Here is a 24,634-nt window from a genome sequence, read left to right as displayed (position 1 = left end):
GACGTTAGTGTGCATGTGGTGGCGCTTGTATGTTCACATTATTGGATAATGTAGTGAAAATTGGTGGAACAATATTCTTGAACATAGCGGCGTTTGTGACATACAATCTAAATTATGGGACTGCAGAAGCAGTCACTGTAAAATGACAATATGAGGAGTCAGTAGGCGTGTGGGGCATTGAATAGGAGAAGAACTATTGTTCTTACTAACTCATAGACCCACCAATTTTAATGAGGTTTTATAAATTGTTCAATTAACTTTATCTGAAAACTGATTTTTATTGATTGAGAAACTGTAATTGTTTTGTATGAAGTTTTTGCGGCACACCAATTTTAATGGCTAATAACAACAAACTGAATGCGTAGCATGCCCTTGGAATACATACAATGACTGTTGAGACACATCAAACAGGTCTAAAGGTACACAATATAATTAGTATGAATTTTTACATAGATGTCATATCATAGTTTATTCACAATTCAACAACTGATCTGTACCGATCTCCTGGAGTCGCTGAAGAGGAAAAACTTTACAATAACCATTACCCAAATTGACTGGCACACCTTCTTAAAGAAAGTTACGAATGAGAACTATAACCACCATGTCCTTTGGTACGGTTTCGTTTTTGGCATTATGCGAAAATAGACATAACCTATTCAGGAAATACTATAATGCATTCAGAATATAGAAAAGTAAAGATGATGACATGTCATATGTAGTAATGATTAAAAAATAATTTTAAAAATAGCGATGTAACAATTAAAAAGGTTAAAAGGATTAAATTGGGATTCGGTGTAAAATCAGAGTTTAGTTTATTGCTTAGTGAGAGGATGATGATTAAGTGGAGAAGCCATGTTTCGGGAAGTTTGTTAGTGCACCATCTTTTTATGGTGTCATCCTTATTATATAATGGAACTTCAAAGATTGGTCACAAAAAATTTGACATTCTGCAGTATTATTTTCTTTATACCATTCTTCTTTGTCATATACAACCTAGCTCTTACCTGCGACCCCTGAATTTCTTTGTGAAAGGCCTCAGCTGTTTCTTGAACAAGAGCTGTCAAAGCATTGTATTCAGGGGAATATAATCTAACATCTTCCTCGATGTCGAGATTGATCCCGTCTAGGTGCATCTTCTTGGCCTGATCCAGCTGCTGGGCTATCCAGGCAGTACGGTTTCCTGGGTCAATCATATCTTTCAGTCCGACATTACCTATGAGAGGGAGTTTTTATAGAAAAATTACACAGAAAGAAACAATTTCTTTAGCAAGTATTGCTAAATATTGCTAAATGTAATTAAAGGAAGACAATAAGGGTTTACAACTGTGTATTGCTTCTTGATTAATATGGATGCACAAGAATCCCAGAGCTTCAATGGAAACAGTCTTCAAATCAAATGAGTCCAGTGTAGATCCCGTTTTTTGAGCGGCAGCAATGAGCGAAACTGCTCCTATACGAATCCAGGTATTGGTGCTTTCTAAAAAAACAATTAACCCTTTCCCAGACGGTGGAGTGACTGAAAGATTGTTAAAATAATCAAGCATTGGCATAGCCAATAGGTCTCGCCTTTGGGGCGTTATAAGTGTTTTGACAGAGCTATGGGCTTTGTTAACGTTTTTAATATGTGTTGTATAATATTGTGAATGTTGTGAAGCATGTTTAAAGTGAAAAGGTATAATAAAAAAAGTGTTATAACCATTTCTGGCAATATGCTTCTGTCGCTCTCAGGCCAGGATCTTTTCCTGAACATCTCTCAGACCCAAAGCCAAAACCGATTGACTATGCCAATGCTCGTTTGCTTCAGAAGTAATGATTTCCGTTTGCAAATGAATATACTGTGCAAATAGGCCAATCAAATACGCTGGAATTTGGGTGAGTCTGGGGCAGATAGAGCAGACTCTTCAAATTCAAATAAAATGCTAAGTGTGAGTTTCCTTTTAAAGTCTGGCTGCAGTAAAGATCCGTGTTAACTTTTGCCACGGTGAACACTTGGAACTCAGGGATCTCCTCGGACCCACTCTGGTCTTTCTCCTAATTGGCTTCATAGAGGTGTTGAGATGAGAGGTGTAAAGTCCAGGAAGCCCATGATAGCAGCTTTTTTTCTATAATTACTTCTTGCGTCAGCCTGATTTACGGTGTAATGGGAAACTTTACTTCACACAGTTTATACATTTTGCTCCTCGAAAATTAGACACAATGCACTATCCTATGGTGTTAAATGGCTCCGAGATCAAAAAAGATAAAAGCAAAGGGTGGCCATGTGTCCGACACACCTGTGTTTGGTATTAGCTTTAAAACAAGTTGAATTGTAGTTGGGAAACTACAGAACAATTCTAGTGTGTGCGTGGTTGAAGTCATTCACTAGTATAAAGAGTGAAATGCAGACAAAGTAACACAACTCTCTCTTGATGTTATGTGCACTTCTCAGAAACTAACCAATTATTCAGCATCTCTTCACTTAAATTAGGATAAATAGTGTTTATATAGTTCCTAGCGCCTTACTATATAGTGCCTCCAGGCGCTGCAATCGGTTTAAAATGGCCGTTTTTGTTACTATTAAACAACAGTACAGGAGGCTGGGATTCTCAGTCAGGATTCTCACTACAGATTTTAGAGGTGAGGGTTCAACTGGCAGAGCCATCTTGAGTGCATTTGTTATGTGATTGGCACCTCCGTGTTTCGAGGCGAATTTCACACAATTGGCATTCGTGCTTTCAGGGCTCTGAAACACACCATTAAAGATATGTGCAAATTCTGATTATTGCATTTACCATCCCGAGAGTGCAGTTATCTTCTTGAAAATGTAAGTTTTAACAGTCACATGTGCAACGAGTACGCAAGAAGTGCTTTTATATCGGTCTTTTAGGCAGCTATTCTCAGTCTTTCTCACATGTGTAGTTGTATATATTCACAGTAGTTTTTTTTTGGGTGGGGGATTTTTTATGTCATACAGTGGGACTGAACAGAGTTTTAGGTCTCGCCTGAGCCAGCGCATGTGATGCACTGCAAGACATTTAGTAAGTGGGCTTTTAAAAGTCCTACCACACGCTTTTGCTGGCCTCTGGCTTTCCGTCATGCCTCATTAAGCGCATCGCTCGCGGCACTCTTATAGAGCGATTACTTTCACTTTTGCTGCGCGTCCTGTTATTTTTGTGTTTTCTGTTTAGCGCCTGTTAGAAGCCCTTCAGTGAGCTGTGCGGGTCTGTCTTGTGTTTTGGCTCCAGGGCACCCATACCGCATTGGCGCTTTGAATATGGTGCACCTTTGTGCTGATGGAGGCGCTCTGTTCCTGTTCACCGTCAGTGGCGGCACAACGCAGGAAGGATTTTCTCATCCGATGCCCTTTGAAGCAGTCTTTGGGAAAGGGTCTTCCAAGCCACGATTCCTCCTCCGCGCTGCTGTGCGAACAGATGAGACGCATTCCTTCAGCACCGCGCGCTGCTCTGCGTCACCAACTGCCCTGCGCCAGCTTCAGGTGTGGCCTGCTCAGATAGTATCAGGGCTACTCACGGTCTCGTCACTGATTTACCTTTAGTACACAGCACAACGCCTCTGGTTCCGGATACACGCTTTCAGTGTGAGCACGGCAACACACATTTTTGTAAAGTTAGCAAGTCCACCCACGGCATTCAGGTGCACAGGCATTCCTGGTTCTAACTCACCATGAAATAAGTGACTAGTGTAGATCACCCCATGCCACCTCGGATGCAGTGCTTCCCTCCCAGGATTAAGCTAAACAGTTCAATGCATTCTGTGAGTTGTAGTTCCAATTACCAACACTTGATCCAACTAAACTCGCACACCTTAACAACTAATTAATAGAACACAAGTGGAGCACCGCGTTCTTAGTGACAGAGTCACAATACCTCTATTTTACTGGAGCTCTATTACTCATTCACTGGGATTACTTGCCTTCCAGGGGGTCCGCAAAAGATCCAGAGCTTAAGCTATTCAGTTCCATGAGAGAGTAGCTCATCCAGTCCGATGTTTTTTTACGGCACACTGGGATTTGTAGTCGTATGAAAGCCACTCCAAAACCAGGACTACCAGTCCTGGAATTGATGATCTACTAATGCTTGGAGCTGTTAAATTCCTGAGTTCAGGACACCCCTTTGTATTTTTCCCCACACCCTGGTTCAATTCCACTTCTGGGCCTACTCCAAATTATCAACATTCCTTTGGGACAGGCTACCCTCCTTGCCTCCAGGTTACTATCCAATCAATGACCGACCACTGCAAGATGGGCAAACACGAAGCAGCATCACAAAGTGGCATGTGCCCACCCCTCGGGGCCAATACATGCCTGGGCAAAATGTACCACTTCAAATATTGAAAATCGCTTTCATAGTTGTCATACAAGTGCCCGATTATTTGAACTGACAAAATCGTTAATCTAAAAATTTAACACCAACTGTTGTCACTCCTTTGGCATCCCACTCCCTCCAAGGAACGACTTCAAATTCTTGTGGCATCACTGGAATTCACCTTTGGGCATCCCTCCCAGCTGTGACTCGAGTCACCAACGCAAGAGTCCGCCCTCTAGCAGGCATTAGAGCTGGTTCTCAGTATTTTCATCTGGACCGACAGGCTTTCTGTCTGTAACAATATGGCAAGCGGGCTTGTATTTATGGGCACATAACTTGACACCACACTGACAAAAGTGAATATCCCAGAGGCGAATAAACGCACCCCTTTGAAAAGAAGCGTTGCACTTGCCACCCTGTATCAACATGGCATGATTTATTTGTACTCTTTGTATTGCATTGGTATTTATAGAGTCCACTCTATACACTTAGTTAGGCGTAAAGCCATGGCTGGATGACAGCTTCGATTAGCTACAGGTGGAGGCTTTACCAGCCTACAGGTCTCCATGAGCCCCTCTGGCTGCTAGACTGTTAGGTGCAAATAGAACAGTTTCTAACTCTTTGTACAAAACACTTGTTTGGCATTCATGTTGTTGGCTATTTCACTTATTTTTGTTTCCCTGTTATCAAAGTAAACACGTTTCTACGAACAACATTTTTTACAAAACTAAATTCTACACACATTTTTTATTCTTCCACACCTCTGGGTACAGACTGTTATAACTTAACTGGTGTTAAGCTTCGTAATGACAAGAGGGATGAGAGAGAACGAGTTTCTAAACTGAATACTTATTACAGTTAGAAGATACACAAGTGCAGCACATGTTGCCTGCATTTAAAATGGTTTCTGAAAATCAGATACTTTTAACGCTTCCATCAATGAAAATTTTCAGATACCACAGTAGAAAAGGTGCTGCAAATAAGCTCTATATCTAAAGCAAAACTTGAATACCTCTCTAACTCAAACAAACTCAAAGTTGCCAATTGCATTTGATGCACTCCTTGTTCTTTTCTTAGATCACCAAATGCGTTGGCATGAATGAATGCCGCAAGCCAAACATAACAAGCATTGGTATAGCCAATAGGTCTTGCCCTTGGGACCTTATAAGTGTTTAGTTATCCAACACAATTTCCTTGGTGCAACAACATCAAGTGTTGCATGGCTAAAAACTTATAAGGTCCCAAAGGCAAGTCCTATTGGCAATGCCAATGCTTGTTTAAGTGGTCTCTGGTCCACCAGCCATTCAAACAATACCGTAGTATTGTCAGAGAGGTGAGAATTAGGCCACTGGCGGAGTTCAAAGTTCAGCGGTAATCTGAGCTGCACGTGTCATCTAATTAGACCAGGCATTCTTCTCTGCCTGGGGCTGCAGGTTTCCATTTCATGGACCAAACTGATTATTGCATGTGCCACCAGAGTCAAACCTACGCGAGTAAGTCAATAAATGTAGTACAACCCGCACGTCTACGTTTGATGAACGCTCGTCGGCTGTTAACATATGATGAACGCTAAGGGGTGGGTGGACAAAGATTTAGAACCAACCCCTCTAGAGGGACCACTGTTTTTCCAAGGTTTCAACTGGCAAATGCATAGTTCCATCAATGAGTGCTGTAGAGTCTGCTGCACACCGTCTGTCAGTAGTGAACTATGGTATTCCTGATTTTATGTTCACAGAGCTTTTGTGCAGCGTAAGGTAGGATTGGCAGGAATACCAACACGAAAGCAATACCACAAACAATGTATTTAACTTTGCTGAACCGCACAACGAGCAATGCACCCCAACAGCCTGTTATAACTAAGTGTTGTAGCAAGGAAGCCGTTGGCCTTCATGCAAGCAAATAAACTGTGACTGTTTACCGATAATATGCTATTAAAAAGGCAGGCATGATTTGGGGCCAGTCTTATACCTCAGGACCAAGGTACCACTGCTGCACTATTGGAAACTAAACCTGTGAACAGAAGTAAACAAGTTCTGTGGCACACCTGTTCGTTGTGGACTACAGTTTGGAATACACAGTAATCCTCATTCTGTGTGTTATGTAAAAAGTCCATGAGTAGGGCTATACAAAGCATGCACAGCACTTTAGAAGTGAGAACGAGAAAGCATGCCAAGCGTGCCCTCTCACGGACAGTGGAAGAGGTGATGTTTTTAGCAACGAAAAGCTGAATGGGTTTCTGAACTCAGCTTTTCAGGTGGATGCGTAACTTTTAGCATGGTTGTTCAGATAAATTGTTGCAAATGGCACTGAAGAGATGTATGTGGGGGACAGAAAAAATGGTCGACTTTAAACAATGTAAAGAGGGGCAGCGGCCCCACTAAGTTTACATATGCACCAGAAGATGAGTCTGCAGCCTGCACCTTCGATGTGGCTGCTCATAGTGACTTCACGCATGCGCACCACAGCCTAAGACTCCCTCTCTAAAAAGGAAATGCACTGAGCAAAGAAGAAAGAAGAGGAGGCACGGCACCAATGTTTAAGCAATATATAACTTGTTTAGCTCGATTGTTGTGAGGGAAATTGGAAACATATTTATGTTTGACATAAATTGTTGCGAATAACACTGAAAATCTGTATGTGGGGGGCTTGAAGCCTGGTCAACTTTAAACAATGTTAAATACTAAGTTTATAGGTGCGGAAGCGCAGAGACAGGACGGTGCCTTGAAATATTACACAATCAAAACAAAAACAAAGAACCGTCTTAATGGCAGGAGGAACTTCTGAGGAAGAGTGGTGGTTTTTGTTGGGACTCGCGCCAGGGTGCCTAATATTTTTCTTTATTCCTCTGTTGTAATGAAATTAATGTGATTTAATAGTCCCACGATTTCTTGCTGGCGGAGTAAATGTGCTACTCTGGAAGAGTTTTGCCTCTTGACGTTAAATGTATGCCTGGCGCAGCTGGGAAATACTTGGGTTCAGCCCTCAATTAGCCTCTGTTGAAACTTGTGAGAGAGCGCAAATTAAGAAAAACTGTAGAAGCGCACCATATTTACAAGCATGTTGTATTAGTTTAGTGAACAGTATATAAGAGTGTCGAAATTATAGAGTGAAGGTACATAATAGTGTTTAATTAGAATAGAATACATATATAGAGTGTGAAAAGCTAAATGTAGATGTGTTCAAAGATGTTAGAATGATGTTGAAATCTCATGTTATGTGGCTGTTGTAAAGGAAAATGTAATTCTGCTAAACGTGGAAATGTGTAGGCCACATGGCAGTTCACAAAGAGTACAAAAAACTGATGTATTTCCACATAATCTGGATTTTAATGTTATTATGATTCAAGTATTACTGAACCTAGGACTGATATATATGTTTTATAGACGTTTATATAATCATTGTGTGTAATAAGTTAGAATATTGTTTAAACTAAAGAAATTAAATGTTTTGTAGAAGTGCATAGGCCCGTTTCATGGAATCCTATCAGGCCTGAATAGATAAAGTCATTTCTTTTGATCTGCATGTGCTCGTTAGAGAAAAGTCGTGTTAGGCACAGGACGCTGAGCCTGTTACATGGTTTACGACTTAAAGATATGGTGGAGGCCGGAATTTGGGGCCCACAGAGAAAGTGTCTTTTGCAGGTGCGAGGGGGTTTTATCAGGAAAGTGATGAATAGACTTTTGTTCAAGAGAGCCTGGTACAGGCCTGGAGGAGTCTTCAGGAATTTCTTGGGGGTACCGTCTTGCCGGAGAGGAGCCTGGGAAGCAAGGTCAACGCTAACGATGGGCCTAGAAGGAGTACCAGCATGGAAGTTGCCGCCAGAACCAACACCACGTGAGGGGCGTCTTTGTGGGCGTTTCTAATGTAAATGTGATTTTGTATTAGGGACAGCACCCCTGGGTGGAGGCAAGGCAGATGATCTGAGGAACCTAAGAGAGCGGATGGGTAGGCAGATAGGGAACTGCGAGACATCGACTTGGAACAAAGACTAAGGGAAGTGTGTGATCTTCTTTGGAAGTCACCACTGCTGACACCTTTTTTTAGGTTAAGATCTTGTTAAGTAGGGATGTCACTTAGTCTAGTGTAGGGACAGTCTAATCTGATTCATTTCCTTTCTGTAAATGACTCACAAGCTACAGCTTGTGTTTATCCTCGTAACTTTGATAATTCTAGAATTCGTTTTGGTGATATTCTTCTGCCGACTAAGAGCATTTAGAAAATTCATGTTTGTATTGATACCCGTATATCTTTTAAATCTTATTTTGAGATGTTTGTATCTCCAGTTAAGTTTGGCTTTGTAATAAACTTTTAAAACTTTTAAGCTTCAGTGGTTCTTTAGAGTGTAGAAAGTCTTTAACTGATTAACCTGGCAGTGGATTGCCTTTTACTCAATGACAGGTACCAACGGTTCAGTCGACCTGAGTTGGGATCTAGATCTATAACTATAGACCAGAAATCCCGCGTTAACAGTTGGTAGCAGAGTGAGGATGGTTACCTTCTTGAGGAAGGTGATCTAGACTAGGTTAAGTTTACCCCAAGGTCCCTAGATCGAGAGGTGGCCTGCCGAAGAAGGTGCTGACGGCGCGAGAGGAAAGCAGCAGAATCGGACGAGAGTGAGTATAACAAGGGTCATGCGTGGACAGATTGCGGTGTTTTGTGTTGTATTTGTATTGTAATGTCATGCGGAGTTGAATGCCTGTAGTGTGATTGTGAGAAGGTTGTGAGCGCGCGCAACCTGGTAAAATCTTAAGTTCGGGGTAGAGCTTAAGTGGTTCGGGTATATCGAACATCCAGAGTAATTGTCGACCAGAGTAAGGGGGTCATGAGGTACCATTGATCGCCCGCAGGACCGAGATAGGGGGAATGCAAGAGTGAGTGTGTGGGTCACGGACGCAGGTCGAAAGTAACCGTGTGCAAGTAACCTATCAGAGAAGGCGATTGTCTGGACGTACACGGAAAGACATTTCGTCAGTTAAGGTGACAATTACAGTTAGACTGTGGACGTACAGTCAGAGAAAGGTGATCGCTTGGTCGAAAGTAATCATTTTTTTCAGAGTATGAATGGGACGCATGCATGACCGGGAGACGAGCGGAGAAAGGAGGGGAACTGCTGCAAAGGGGGACGAGTGACGTCAGCGAGAGCCGCGCTGTGATAGGGCGGTCAGTGTGAAGCCGCGCTGGGACGAGAGACGCCAGCGAGAGCCGCGCTGTGATAGGGCGGTTGGGGTGACGTCAGCGAAGAGCCGCGCAGTGATAGGCCAGTTAGCGAGAACCGCGCTGAGATTGGTGGATTGTCATCAGGAAGTAAACGAACGCGGAGAAAATAGAAATTTGTAGAGTTTGAACATGAAGTGTTTTAAATGTTTGAGAGGGATTTTTAAGAGAAAAAGAAGAGAATCTTATTCCGGGGAAGAGGCGCCGCCGGAGGGTACACCAGCTCACTATATGGCAACGAATGTTGGGTTGCATACTATACTGTGGCTTGGGACTTGGAGTAAGATTACAGAAGGGAATGAGGAATTGACCTTTCCGAAATACGGAACGTTTAGACAAGAGGTGTTGCATCAGTTGAAAGCAGTCATGTCCTCACTGAGACCTTTGCCTAGACCAACACAGTTTGAGGCCCTTAATGCGTGGATTAGGGCGGCGCACGACAGGAGTCAGAACAGACACCAAGAAAGGGTAAGGCGATCAGTAAGGGCAGTGCAAGATGCTAAATGGGATGAAGAAGCCAAGAAGTGGAGGGTACAGGTGATTGAGGTAGATAAGTTGTACCCCATGGGAGAGGTTACAGGTGGAAAGAAACCCATGGAAGGGGATGATGAGAGCGAGTCGGAGGACGGCCTCATAAATAGGTTGTTGATAGATAGACCACCTCCGGACAATAGGGAGACAGAAGGTACGGGGCTCCCAAAAGAAGACAGGGTTGGCATAGAAGGGTATAGGCCACTCCCTTTAGCGGATTGGGTACCTACCAAAGATGAAGGGACACTTCAACATAGTCCTGTACAGAGAGTGGGCGGAAGGTTTGTGGTGCAGAAGACGCCAGCAACAGAGAGGGCTGAGTCTCATGGATTGCCAGAGGCTCTACAAGTACCTGTTACCATAGGTCCTATATGGTCGATGTATAGCCCAGAGAAAGCGAGGGAGGAAAACCAGGTACAGCTGGACAGGGAAAGAGTTGAGATAGAAGGAAGGAATAACACGACCAATGCCTGGAGGCAATTGCCAGGACCAATAACGTGGAGCACCCCATTGGATTCAGCAGTGGGCCCCGTAACAGAACAAGGGAGTCAGAGAGGACCGATGGATCTGAGGGGACCACGGCCGAAATCCTACAAAGAGCTGAGGGCTGACTTGAGAGAATGGGATGCATCGACAGAAGCACAGAGCAACAGGTCAAGAGCAGAAGCAGAATGGGGAAGTCGAGGCAATGGAACATTATCTCATTGCGGGGCTAGCGAAGGCAGTCAGGAGTGGGATGGTAAAAGTCAGGAGAGTAGAGGAGTTATACGTCTTACAGACAGAGGAAATGAGCAGGAGCAAAGAGGCAGAAGTACGGAGTGTGGGAGACATCTCGTTTCACTCAAAATGAGGGAGGACAAAGGACCCAAGAGTACAGGGATAGGTTTAGGTGCACTCACCATGCACCCAGTGATCATGTACAGCACTGGGGTCGTGGGAGCATAGGGAACAGTGAAGGATCTTGTCAGGTGCCGACTGATCAGAGACCACCGGCAAATGGTGAAGAGATGGGGAATAACGGAATATCTTACCATGCACCTAGAGAAACCATCAAAATGGGAAATGTGGAACTATGGGGAATAGGGGAGTGTTTCACTACCCACCTAGAGAGGATGGAACTGCATGGGACCTGGAGAGATGGGAGCATGGGAGGACTCCCCATAACACGCCTGAGCCCAGACGTAGGACTCAGAGCTGTGATGGGAGAGATACAATTGGACTCTCTAGAGATGGCATACTGAAAGCTGTGATAAAAGCCAAAAGACTCGATGTGACCAGCTTAAGATCTGATCTGAACGATAGAATAGACTGTACATTGTCTTTAGAAAGGATCGACATGTACGAACAAGATGAGCTACTGTTTATAGCAAAGGACATCACTCGAAAAGCCAGAGCAACTCATGAGAAACTGTCTGAATTGGCAGACAAGTATATGGTAGATTTGTCCAGAACCAAGGCATTACAGGGTAATCACAGGTTGCAGTATTCAGATCAGGACTTAGATGAGAGGAGGACAACTGGATTAAAAACACACATAAGAGAACTGATCACAGGAATAAGAGCATGGAGAGACCTGGACAAATGGGAAGAGAGGTGGTCCAAGAAGGGAACAGTCAGGCGGAGTGCGAATGTGATGTCTCCAGAGGGAAGGCTAATGCAGATGGAGGCATTCCCTTTGCGGGAAATATCGAATGGGAATTACGTACATGTGCCCTGGAGTAGGGGAGATTTGGCTGGATTTACCAACTCATTTCCGAAGTTAAGGGAGAATCCTGTAGAGTGGTACAAGCAGGTAGAGAGGTTTGTCAAGATTTCAAAGGTGTTGTGGATTGATTTGAACACCTTCTTTTGATATTGTGGTTCCAGGGGACTTGTGGATAGCATGCAAGGTTAGTGTCGATTGGCCAACTGTAGAACCAGAAAGGGATCCTCGTACTAATGGACCGTCAGAAAGTGTAATGTTAAAATATGAAAGGTTGATTACATGGTTGAAGGATAAAGTGCCACCACAAGACATAGATTGGGTAAAAATAGACCGAACAAGACAGGAACCAAAGGAGACAGTTCACGAGTATTATGAGCAATTGCTGAAAGCATTCAAACAATACAGTGGACTAGATGTAATGGACCCCAAAGATATAGGACAGTTTGTATCAAAGTTTGTTTTGGGGTTGAGACCTGACATTTGTCTGATGATTCAGCAGCATTTAATTTGTTGGCAAAACAAACCATTGGATGAGATTTTGAGATACGCGAGTTACTGTAGTGATGAGATAGAGTCCAAAGCAAAGAAATTAAAGGAAAAATTGATGGTGGTGCAGATGCAGTCAGCTGCAAAGGGAGGACAGCAGCAACAGGGAACAGGGACCATGGGACGGAAATCAAATGGTCAGAATAGGGACAACGAGGAAAACCCTAGACCTAGGATAGATCTTGCTACATTGAAAAAAACGACAAAGTGCCACCAGTGTCACCAGGTGGGACATTGGAGACGCGAGTGTCCCTATAACCCTGAAAATGGAGAAATAGAGGTAGAAGAGGAAGTTCAGGAAGTTCCAGTTCAAAGGGTGACAGTGTCAAGAAGTAATGCGGCCAAAGGGGGGACTTCGGCTCCACGAGCTCAGTTCCCTCAGCCACCAAAGATTACGACAGGAGGAAAGGTCTATAGACAAATGCCTTTGTTCACAGGTAAAGAAGAGGATTACTACGTTGATCCATTGACGGGACGACGTGTAAGTAGAGAGGAGGACTGTACCCTCGGGGCAGTTCTAGAGGTGGATCAAAGAGGACCGTTCGTTGAGGCTGAAGTGGCAGGGTGTCCTACAACATTCTTGGTGGATACTGGAGCTACTCGATCCACTCTGAGATCGGCAGTGGTTCCAGATCTACCAATGTCGGGGGAAACGATTCAGGTGGTAGGAGTTGCAAATAAGAGGATGACTAGCCCTTTGACGGAACCAGTGTCAGTGAAAATAGGAAACTACTCGGATGAACATCAGTTTGTGGTGTGTGATTCTAGTCCTGTGTGTTTGTTAGGAAGGGACTTATTGTGCAAACTGAACTGCACCATATACTGCACACCTCAGGGAGTAGAGGTACAGACTACAGACGATGATGCTACCTTCAAGGTTGTTAATTCGAGAACATGCATAGAGCTGTATCCTACCCTGACAGTGGAGGAGCTCCCATGGGATTTACGAGGTGCAGTGTCATCCGAGGTATGGGATTTTACTGGGGAAGAGATAGGACTGATCAAAGGAGTAGAACCAGTGAAGATTATGGTTAAACCAAATGCTGAATATCCAAGAACGCCCCAGTACAAATTGACTCCGGAGACGATTGCAGGAATAAAACCCGTAATCGACTCTATGATTCAACAGGGGATACTGAAGGAAATTGTGGGAAGTCCATGCAACTCCCCGATTATGGGTTTGCAGAAACCTAGTGGGAAATTTAGAATAGTGCAGGATCTTCGAAAGATTAACAACATAGTTGTTTCATGTTGTCCAGTGGTACCGAATCCATCAGTGATATTGTTTCAGATACCATTCCAAGCTGAGTGGTTCACAGTGATAGATCTTTGTCAGGCTTTCTTTTCAATCCCACTGGATGAAGAGAGCCAGTACCTTTTTGCTTTTAAAATGGAAAATCGCGTTTTAACATGGTGTCGTATCCCCCAAGGGTTTACAGCTAGCCCATCAATTTTCAACCAGCTGTTGAAGAAGAATCTTGAAAGTCTGGTACTGCCCCAGAATTCGGTTCTGGTCCAGTACATAGACGACCTACTTGTTGCGTCAGAAACAGAAGAGGCTTGTAAGACAGATACCATTGCCTTGCTGAACCATTTAGCTGAAAATGGACACAAGGTATCTCCGAGCAAATTGCAGTACTGTCTGACAGAAGTACAGTACTTGGGACACCGGATAGAAAAAGGAAAGCGCAAAGTGTCACCAGATAGGATAGAGGCGATAATGAAAATGAATGCGCCTACGACACAGAGAGAACTCAGGATGTTCCTAGGAATGGTTGGTTATTGCCGACAGTGGATAGCTAACTTTTCACTGAAAGCAAAACCCTTACAAAAACTGACGCACAAGAAGGTGAGTGATCCGGTACCATGGGACAATGATTGTTTGATGGCGTTCCTCCAGCTGAGAGAAGACTTGTGTCGTTCTCCGGCTTTGGGAATGCCAGATTATGAGAAACCATTTGCACTTTTCTGCTGTGAGAGAGAAGGCTGTGCTTTGTCAGTTTTAGTGCAAATTCATGGAAATGCCCGTAGACCAGTTGCTTACTTTTCGGCTACCTTAGGTCCAGTAGCCGCAGCGTTGCCCGGATGTCTCAAATCCGTTGCTGCAACAGGTGTCAGCATTGAACAGTGTGAAAATATTGTAATGGGACACCAGTTAGTGGTGTATGTACCGCATTCTGTAGAATTGTTGATGACCAGGACCAAGACACAGCACATGACCAACAGTAGGCTCACACGCTACGAGCAAGTTATACTTGCTGCGGAGAACGTGACCCTTAAGAGGTGCTCTGTTTTGAATCCTGCTACTCTAATGCCACTTCCTAATGATATTGAAGGCGAAGAATGTGAAGATCACGATTGCCTTGATGTGACTGAACTATGCACGAAACCAAGACCAGATATCGTGGATGAGCCGTTGATCGACCCTGATGAAATTTTCTTTGTTGATGGCTCATGTTTAAGAGACGATACTGGTCGGTTGAGAGCAGCTTATGCTGTTTGCACCATTACTGGAGTTGTGGAAGCCGCTTGCCTGGAAGGAGTACACTCCGCACAGGTGGCAGAAATCATTGCATTGACACGTGCCTGTATAGCAGGAAACAAAATTAGAGTCACCATCAATACGGATAGCCAATATGGTTTCGGTGTAGTTCATGATTTTGGGCAGTTGTGGTCTCAGAGAGGTTACATGACCTCCTCTGGTTCGCCTATTCGAAATGGAGAATTTGTGCGATTACTGTTAGAAGCATTACAAGGTCCAGCTGAAATCGCAATCGTCAAATGTGTAGCCCACACCAAAAATACTGATTTTGTGTCACAAGGTAAAAGATATGCAGATGAAGTTGCCCGCTATTGTGCGGAGCAAGGATATTCTTTCACGGAGGTGGAAGTAGGTGGGGTTCAGGAAAAGACCGAATTAAACATGATGCTAGAAACAGTGGATACTTGGGAGGATTTGAAAAACATGCAAGAAAATGCACCTGATTCTGAGAAAAAGGCATGGGAAACAGCAGGATGTGTGAAAAGTGAAATGGATTTCTGGGTTTCAGCAGATGGAAGAGCAGTGTTACCTGAGGAATTAGTGAGTCCAATGGCACGACAGATACATGGCCCAGTACACCTAGGAAGAGATGCCATGCTGAGGGTATTCAGGCAGACTTGGTATTGCCCTAAGTTTAGGATTGCAGCAGAAGCAGTGTGTAGGAGATGTGTCACATGTCAGCAACTAAACGTAGGGAAAAGAACACCAGTTACAATGAGTCACATTGGGAGGTCTGGGGGGGCTTTCAACAGAATGCAATTAGATTTTATTGAAATGCCAAAAAGCAACCACCTCAGGTATGTTCTAGTGGTTGTATGCATATTTTCCAGATGGGTCGAAGCATACCCTACACGCAGGTGCGATACACTCACAGTAGCAAAGTTGTTGCTTGGAGAGTTGATCCCGCGCTACGGGGTGCCAAACTCCCTGGAATCAGATTGAGGAACTCATTTTAACAGTGAAGTTGTGAAAATGCTTTGCTCTGCATTGAACATTGATCAGAAGTTGCACTGTAGCTATCGACCAGAGGCTTCAGGTATCGTGGAGCAGATCAACGGCACGTTGAAGTCCCGAATAGCCAAAGTATGTTCATCGACTTCCTTAAGTTGGCCTGATGCTCTGCCTTTGGTGCTCATGAGTATGCGTAGCACACCAGACAGGAGGACAGGTCTCTCTCCGCATGAGATCCTGATGGGGAGGGCAATGAGACTTCCAACAGTCCCAACCACTGCTTTGTTGAACATTACAGATGACCTAATCCTGGATTACTGCAAGGGACTGACTGACGCCATTAATTCTGTGTCCTTCCAGGTGCAGGCTGCTGAGGTCCCATCTTCCAGAGACTTGTGTCATGATCTGTGCCCAGGGGATTGGGTTTTACTGAAAAAACATGTCCGGAAGAACTGCCTAGACGTGCGCTGGAAGGGGCCCTACCAGGTCATTCTTACCACGAATACCGCTGTGAAGTGCGGAGGGTTGCCGAATTGGATTCATGCTTCCCATACTCTAAGAGTTCCAGCACCCCTAGAAGAAACAGCTCCTTTCGCTGATGAAGATTCAGTTGTGGACGGTGAGCCACTAGAGGGGATCAGTCAAGCTGTGGGGGTGTCTGAAGAAGTTGGGAGCGCTACAGAACAAGAAGAAGAAGGACAGAACGGCAGTGAAACTGAAGTTGCCACTGAAGGAGAAAGCTGCTGTGAAAACAACTCAGACACAGATCAAGTCCAGAGTGATCAAGAACAGAGTGAGAGGACAAGAAATAGGAGAACCAGGTGTGGAGCAGCTACTTGGCCTGAAAGAAAAAAGAGACCAAGCTTGAAGCCAGCTCAAGAGGAAACTCTTGCTCCTATATCCGAAGACTCGGATCTGGACGAAGGTGTGCAAGAGCAGGAACAGGAAGGTCCAAGGAGATCAAGGAGGGTGCGAGTGCCTTGCAGAAGATACTCTACTCCTGAGTGGACCTACCTCGCTGCAGATGTCAGAAGCACGCAGAACTGGGAGGGTGAGGCAAGTGACCCTAACCAGAATTGACCCCATCATAACAGTGGAAATAGAGTTGCTGATACCAGGAGTGGAGGTCGAAGGATTGCTGACTCTCAATATTGTCTATCCTCCTCTCCTGAGTGGAATAAGAGAATTGGTCTTAAACACAGTAGAATTTCCGGTTTGTTGTTCAAGGAGTCCAATACTCGAGGAGCTCCTTCTTCGTTTAGAAATACTAGAAGGTGTGATGAGAGTCGTTGGAACACGTATAATTCCAGATTGCTAAAGACTTTGTAAATAAATTAATGAAGAGATAACCTAGCGCCGAGTGGAAGAAGAAACTAGGGGCTTCCATTTAGTGGACGGAGAAGGGCTAGGGTTGTCTGTTGCTATAGAACACAAAGACTGATCTTGCGGAGAAGATTATCAGCTTCCAGGTGTGGTTCGACAAGAGACATTGTGCGGTGAAAGAAATTTGGAACTACACTGTTTGAGATCATGGAGGCTGGCAACCCGAACCGCAGGGCCAAATGTATAATAGGCACACTTTTAGTGGGAGTGATTTTTCTTATAGCTTTAGTGGTTACAATATCATATGTAGTGGGACATGAAAATGAAGAGAAAGCAACAACAAAACCAAAGATTACATCGACACAGAAACCTACTATTGCTAGTAAAAAGGGGGACAATACAGAGAAAGACAAAGCTTTACTAGCAGCTGAGACTCGTAGGTTACATGTAGATGAATCACAGGGGAACTTTACATCGAATGCATATGCTAAATTGCTATACGAATATGTTGATGCTATGGAGGCTAAAAACTGTTATGTCTGTATGAGACTGCCAGCCTCTGTAGACGAAGGTATCAGATACCATCATCTTCCATTGACTTATGGAATCACATGTAGTTTGTTGCTGAGCATATTTTATGAACGAGATGGGTTCGAATACTATTTTTCGAACTTTGATTCAGTGTTACCAGAAGTGCCGAATTACAAACATTTAAATAAATGGGATTATTATAAGAGTGAGGACAGATTACAGAAATTTTTCCTTCCTTGGAAAACATTAGATACTTCACATGCCCGGAGAAATAATTTGACTTGTAAAGTGTCAGAAATTGAGAAAAAGTTTATAGGGCAGGTGGATGATCAATACAGGAGACAAAAGATTTTAAAATCTTCAGGTCAATGGAAAACAGATTGGACCGAGGAAGAAAGGGCACACCAAAGAAAGGGTAGCAATGGTCCAATAGCTCTAGATAAAGAGAAAAGGGGGAAACTGTGCATACACAGAAGTGAAACTTATTACGAGAATGTGTTTGTGGGAAAATTCAGTTGTGAACATGCTTTCCAATTAGAGTACTATTCTAAAGATTTCTTGAAGGAAATGCAGGTGATCCCAAATGTATATTTTGTCTGTGGGAGAAATGCATACGTGAAACTACCAGATAATTGGTATGGGTCATGTTATTTGGCAATTGTCTTCCCCAAAATATACCATGCTAAGGATTTAGAAATCATGGAGGGAAAAACACAAGCTAGAGGAAGAAGAGATGTAAGCGCTGAGGAGGTAGTTGGAGACGTATTTGGTGCTACGTTTCCTATTCTAGGGATAGCACTAAATGATGTCAAGATTAGAAGATTGGCAACAGTTGTAGATAGGTTGTCCGCCAGTACTGCTAGATCACTAATGCTGGTGGAAGGAGAAATGCAATCGATAAGGGCAATGGTTCTTCAGAACCGACTTGCTCTAGATGTTCTGTTAGCCAAAGAGGGAGGAGTCTGTAAGGCTTTGAAGGTTCAGGAATGTTGCACTTACATTCCAGACAATTCAAAACCGTTAGAGAAGTACATTCGAAACATTACTGAAATACATCATGAGATAGAGGATTTGACAAAGGTAACAGTGTGGGAAAAAGTAGGTCAAGGAATGGGTAAAGTTGGAGGTTGGTTTGCCAACCTAGGAAAGAATATCATTTGGTGCATACTGAAACATATTATCATAATAGTGATTTGTATAATCACTTTGTGGGGATTGGTGCGGCTGTATCAATGGTATAGATCAAACAAGTTGCAAAGAACCATGAGAAGGCAAGAGAGGAGATTGACTGCGTTGCAGGATAATCAGTACAGGAGTCTAAAGGCTCTAGAGATGATGAAACGAGGGGGTACTGAAATGACTTCAGTTTGACTCAGTCCATACCTCAGGGATGGTGTTTTGAGGGTGATGACTACTGAAAGTCATCAAAGGGGGGATTGAGAGAGCGCAAATTAAGAAAAACTGTAGAAGCGCACCATATTTACAAGCATGTTGTATTAGTTTAGTGAACAGTATATAAGAGTGTCGAAATTATAGAGTGAAGGTACATAATAGTGTTTAATTAGAATAGAATACATATATAGAGTGTGAAAAGCTAAATGTAGATGTGTTCAAAGATGTTAGAATGATGTTGAAATCTCATGTTATGTGGCTGTTGTAAAGGAAAATGTAATTCTGCTAAACGTGGAAATGTGTAGGCCACATGGCAGTTCACAAAGAGTACAAGAAACTGATGTATTTCCACATAATCTGGATTTTAATGTTATTATGATTCAAGTATTACTGAACCTAGGACTGATATATATGTTTTATAGACGTTTATATAATCATTGTGTGTAATAAGTTAGAATATTGTTTAAACTAAAGAAATTAAATGTTTTGTAGAAGTGCATAGGCCCGTTTCATGGAATCCTATCAGGCCTGAATAGATAAAGTCATTTCTTTTGATCTGCATGTGCTCGTTAGAGAAAAGTCGTGTTAGGCACAGGACGCTGAGCCTGTTACATGGTTTACGACTTAAAGATATGGTGGAGGCCGGAATTTGGGGCCCACAGAGAAAGTGTCTTTTGCAGGTGCGAGGGGGTTTTATCAGGAAAGTGATGAATAGACTTTTGTTCAAGAGAGCCTGGTACAGGCCTGGAGGAGTCTTCAGGAATTTCTTGGGGGTACCGTCTTGCCGGAGAGGAGCCTGGGAAGCAAGGTCAACGCGAACGATGGGCCTAGAAGGAGTACCAGCATGGAAGTTGCCGCCAGAACCAACACCACGTGAGGGGCGTCTTTGTGGGCGTTTCTAATGTAAATGTGATTTTGTATTAGGGACAGCACCCCTGGGTGGAGGCAAGGCAGATGATCTGAGGAACCTAAGAGAGCGGATGGGTAGGCAGATAGGGAACTGCGAGACATCGACTTGCAACAAAGACTAAGGGAAGTGTGTGATCTTCTTTGGAAGTCACCACTGCTGACACCTTTTTTTAGGTTAAGATCTTGTTAAGTAGGGATGTCACTTAGTCTAGTGTAGGGACAGTCTAATCTGATTCCTTTCCTTTCTGTAAATGACTCACAAGCTACAGCTTGTGTTTATCCTCGTAACTTTGATAATTCTAGAATTCGTTTTGGTGATATTCTTCTGCCGACTAAGAGCATTTAGAAAATTCATGTTTGTATTGATACCCGTATATCTTTTAAATCTTATTTTGAGATGTTTGTATCTCCAGTTAAGTTTGGCTTTGTAATAAACTTTTAAAACTTTTAAGCTTCAGTGGTTGTTTAGAGTGTAGAAAGTCTTTAACTGATTAACCTGGTAGTGGATTGCCTTTTACTCAATGACAGGTACCAACGGTTCAGTCGACCTGAGTTGGGATCTAGATCTATAACTATAGACCAGAAATCCCGCGTTAACACTTGCATGTTACTTGGAACTTTCTACAACTAGAGTGGAAACCGAAAACAACATATCCATGGCAAGCTGAAGAAATGTTTCTTCACACGCACATGTAGTTTCCCTTTTCTCTTTGTTGTTATACCTTCCTAGTCAATATGTTTTAAATTATTTCAGTGCATTTTGTAAAGTATTTATTTTGTTTTGCCTTTTCTGTCAAGGAAATAAAAGCAAAGCCTACAGTGCCTATACAACTTAAACAACAGGAGCATCAAACGATATTTGGCAGAAACTAAATTATACCTATAATAAGTTCACCCAAATCAGCACGAATTATGACTTCATTATTAATTTAAAATACATAACGAGATAAAATAATTTTGTCAACAAACACCAACATGCCCTTTTTTTGAAGAACAGACATTTGGGCCTTGAGTACAATCAGTGAATTTCCTAAATAAGCCAATTTTTAGGTCGAGCATTCAAGACCTCTTGTATATACTTTAGTATATACTTTAGGATATACATATATGTGTATGTACTTTGTGGGCTCTGGAGATCAGCCCTAGGACTTGTGTACTTCTGCTAAGGGACTTTTTGTCTGCTTAACTGCCTCTATTTAACTGTATTTATAGAAAACGACCAGCAGATCTCAGTAAAATACCAGTATTGCTTTCTGCTGAGGGACTTTATTTTTTAAACATTTTCTGGCAACTGCCTATATTTAACTTTCTTGATAGAAAACGACCAGCAGAGGTCAGTAAATACCAGAACTACTTTAGCATTCTCTAGATTCCAGCCCATAGAAATTGTCTTCCACGAGCACACATACACAATATTATTTTTTTTAAATCTTGTATTTTCAGTGATATGACCACCGAAGGCCTTGATTTTATATTAAAAAAGAGCTTTGGACTATACAATTTCCAGCTGAAAGGCAATATATCGCTCCGTGTGTTCCCATACCTGGCATGTCACGCAGTTTGGTGTTTACTTTCCCTCCATGTTAAAGAACAGTAGATGTTTAAGCACCCAGGCTAATGTGCTGCATAGCTAAATACATATAAGTTCCCAAAGGCGAGACTAATTGCATTGCAAATGCTTGTTTCTCAAGCACAGGCACCACATTGCTTGGAAACTCAAATATTTTGCTCTCAAAGAACAGTATTCTTTTTGAGTACATACAGTCAGTTTTCATAGAAAAGGTGTTCCCATTATTTATAAATAATGGTTTGTTCCCAAATATCATCTTAACTTTTAGTACAGGCATGAGTTTGGTCTCCAAATACAACTGCAGTTCTCAAAGTGTTCTGATGTATCACTGCTCCAAATTGACAGAACCGGCATGCATGCCCATGTAGCACCAGCACATGCATAGCAAGCCCACTGTAAGACAGGGATAACCACCAGATGTTAGGGTACCCACGTTATGGCAGAGATGGCAAAAATGTCAACTATATGCCTTGGTATTCATTATTATTGTAAGGTTAGCAATAACCAGGCAGGCCACACAGAACACCTCTAGCCACAATTATGTTATAGATGTCCACCACTATGACAATGATAATGCTTTGGGTGGCCACAGTATGCGAAAGGTGCCCGCAATATGCTCGGACTCTTGTTATGCCAGTAATGGCCACCACAATTTCAAGGGATGGCCATCCTAATGTAGAGGAGAGTAATGATACGCTAGGGAACGCCACTCTATGCTTATTAACCATTCTGTACCCTTATGTTTTGGAATCTGCTATCATGATCTGCCCCAACCCCTTCTAATGTAATAGCAGGCTTGCCAGAAATCAGTGCAAGGCCTGGGGCCGAAACTGAATGCAGGGCCCTCAGGATGCTTCCTCTGTTTTGGCCAAGTACAAGAAGTTTTTGTGTTTTAAAACAAGCATTGGCAAAGTCAATAGGTCTCACTTTTGGGATCTACTGGCTTTGCTAATGATTTTTAGCGGTGCTCCACAGCATTCTGATGCTGTGCTGCACAGCTAAAGTTTTAAAAAATAGATAAGTCCACAGTTTGCCAGTTGGCTGGTTACAAACAATAGCACGAAGTTAGTGCCACCCTTTGAATATCAACCGAAAGTTGACTTGACTGTGAAAATAGAATGCGGGGTGGCAAGGGATATCACTGTACAATACATAAGTCACATTCGAAGGTGCACCTAGAATGCCCAAAAAACTGAAAATATTTTTTTTTTAGCTAATTGCAAAATATTGTTTCATTTTTATAAATGTCTTAAAGTTGAATGGACTACTTCTAGCAGATCCCAGTTCCGAGAAGGAAAGGAACTAAGACAGGGAGATAAAAGTGACTGTCCAGGATCACACAGTGTTGGTCTGGTGAGGAATCTAGAAGTAGAACTCCACATCATGAGTCGATTCTAGCATGTCACTTTCTTTCGACTTCTACAACAGATGTGGATAGGTTCCGTTCTACTCCTGGCTTTTTACCTAACAACACTGTGCATGCTGGGAATTGTAGATTTTTTTTGTTTGTTTAACATTTTTTATTATAGCTAAACTTGTCACATTCAGATTTACATATGCGTATATTCCGTTATACATAAGGCATTTATATGTCAACATTTATCATTTACATTGTGACAGATCATCTATTCATGTTTGTGATTCCCCCTTTTTGACATTACATAATTCCCCTCGACAAATATTCCATTCTCCCCATTTTTTGTCGCATTTTTTAGGACAGCCTCTGGATTTATAGACATCTTTTTCAGCAATCATACATCTGTCCATTTCCGCTACCCGGCCTATTGTCAATGTGCGATCTGCTGCTCCCCACTTCATAGCGATTGCTCTCTTCACCAATGTGTAGCCTAGGGTGACCAATTGCTGTTCTATGTCCATTAAATCAGTGGTCTCCCAAATATTTAGAATCCCCATTAGTGGTGTCAACGTAATCTGTTTCCCAAGCGCGTCTCCCACAGGAGTCTTATCTGGGGGCAGTCCCAAAGAATATGATGAAATGTTGCCTCTTGGCATAGTGCATCCTGCCTTGTTCCCATTTTAGCTAGGATCACTCCGGTGAGGTATGTACGATGCAGAACTTTCAGTTGAATCTATCTAAAGCGATAGTTCTTGACTGCCTCTCTTGGGGACATCAATGCTGCCTGCCAGTCATTATCGTCAATAGGTTCTAAGTGCGCCTGCCAGCGGTTTCTGAGAGTGTGGAAGGGGTCTGGCAAATTGTTACACAATTTACGATATGTGAATGAAGTGGCTTTTTCTAGGATGGGTTCCGACAAAAACGGGTCTTCCAAGAGAGACGATTCTGGTAGTGTTGTTAAGTCGGGGAGTGCTGTTTTAATAGCATGTCAAATTTGCAGATACCTAAATACCTTGTGCTAGTTCGTGTTTCACTTGCCAATCTTTGAATGTAAGTACCTTACCTTAGTGTATGAGATCTCCTATGGTGGATATTCTAATGGTGTCCCATTTGTCAAAACCCATATGGTGACAGCACAACCCTAACTGTTGAGAAGACCATAAGGGTGTGACTTTCGTCAATACTCTCGTCCAGCCCAAACGCTTAGCTGCCTGATGCCAGATGGTGATCGTTTGATCCATAGGGCCGAAATACTTCCCTTTACGAACCCTTGTGTATAAGGCCCCAAGATAACCCTCTCGCCCCGTTTGATATTTCCCTAACCTATAGGCTGGGTTCATAGGATGGCCATATAGCCAATGGTTAATTGCCACCAGTTGTGATGCCCAGTAATAGAGCCGTAGATCTGGGAGTGTGATCCCCCCATCATACCACCCTTTGTCAACTTTCCTCGGGCTATTCGAGGTGCCCCTCCATCCCACAATAATGTACAGACCTCCGCCTCCACGTTATTAAAATATGCATCATAGATCCTATATGGGCAATTTTGAAGCATGTAAAGGAATCGCGGTTGAGCCAGCATTTTAAATAGAGCTGCTCGACCTACTAACAACAATGGTAGCGACTTCCAGTGTTTGACGTCATCTTGGAGCCTATTTAAGGGGGCTGCCAAGTTCTTGTCATCAAAAGTTCGAAGTTGGGTGTAATAAAGATCCCCAAGTACCGTAACTCTTCAGAGACCACTGAAAGCTCACATCCC

The 24,634-nt window shown here is 43.0% G+C and overlaps 1 protein-coding gene across 1 annotated transcript in view; it reads right to left on the bottom strand.

Moving 5' to 3' along the window:
• The window catches only part of LOC144776515 (di-N-acetylchitobiase-like), a 216,022-nt gene that overhangs the window by 86,183 nt on the left and 105,205 nt on the right, over window positions 1-24,634 (bottom strand). Inside the window, exon 3 of the mRNA XM_078659272.1 lies at window positions 1,005-1,213. Coding sequence (XP_078515398.1) covers window positions 1,005-1,213 — 209 coding nt within the window. The remainder of the gene's footprint in view (window positions 1-1,004; window positions 1,214-24,634) is intronic.

This window comes from Lissotriton helveticus, chromosome 1_1, assembly GCF_964261635.1.
Source record: "Lissotriton helveticus chromosome 1_1, aLisHel1.1, whole genome shotgun sequence".
NCBI lineage: Eukaryota > Metazoa > Chordata > Amphibia > Caudata > Salamandridae > Lissotriton > Lissotriton helveticus.
Note: the sequence above shows the minus strand (reverse complement) of the source record. Positions and strands in the feature narration are given on the sequence as shown.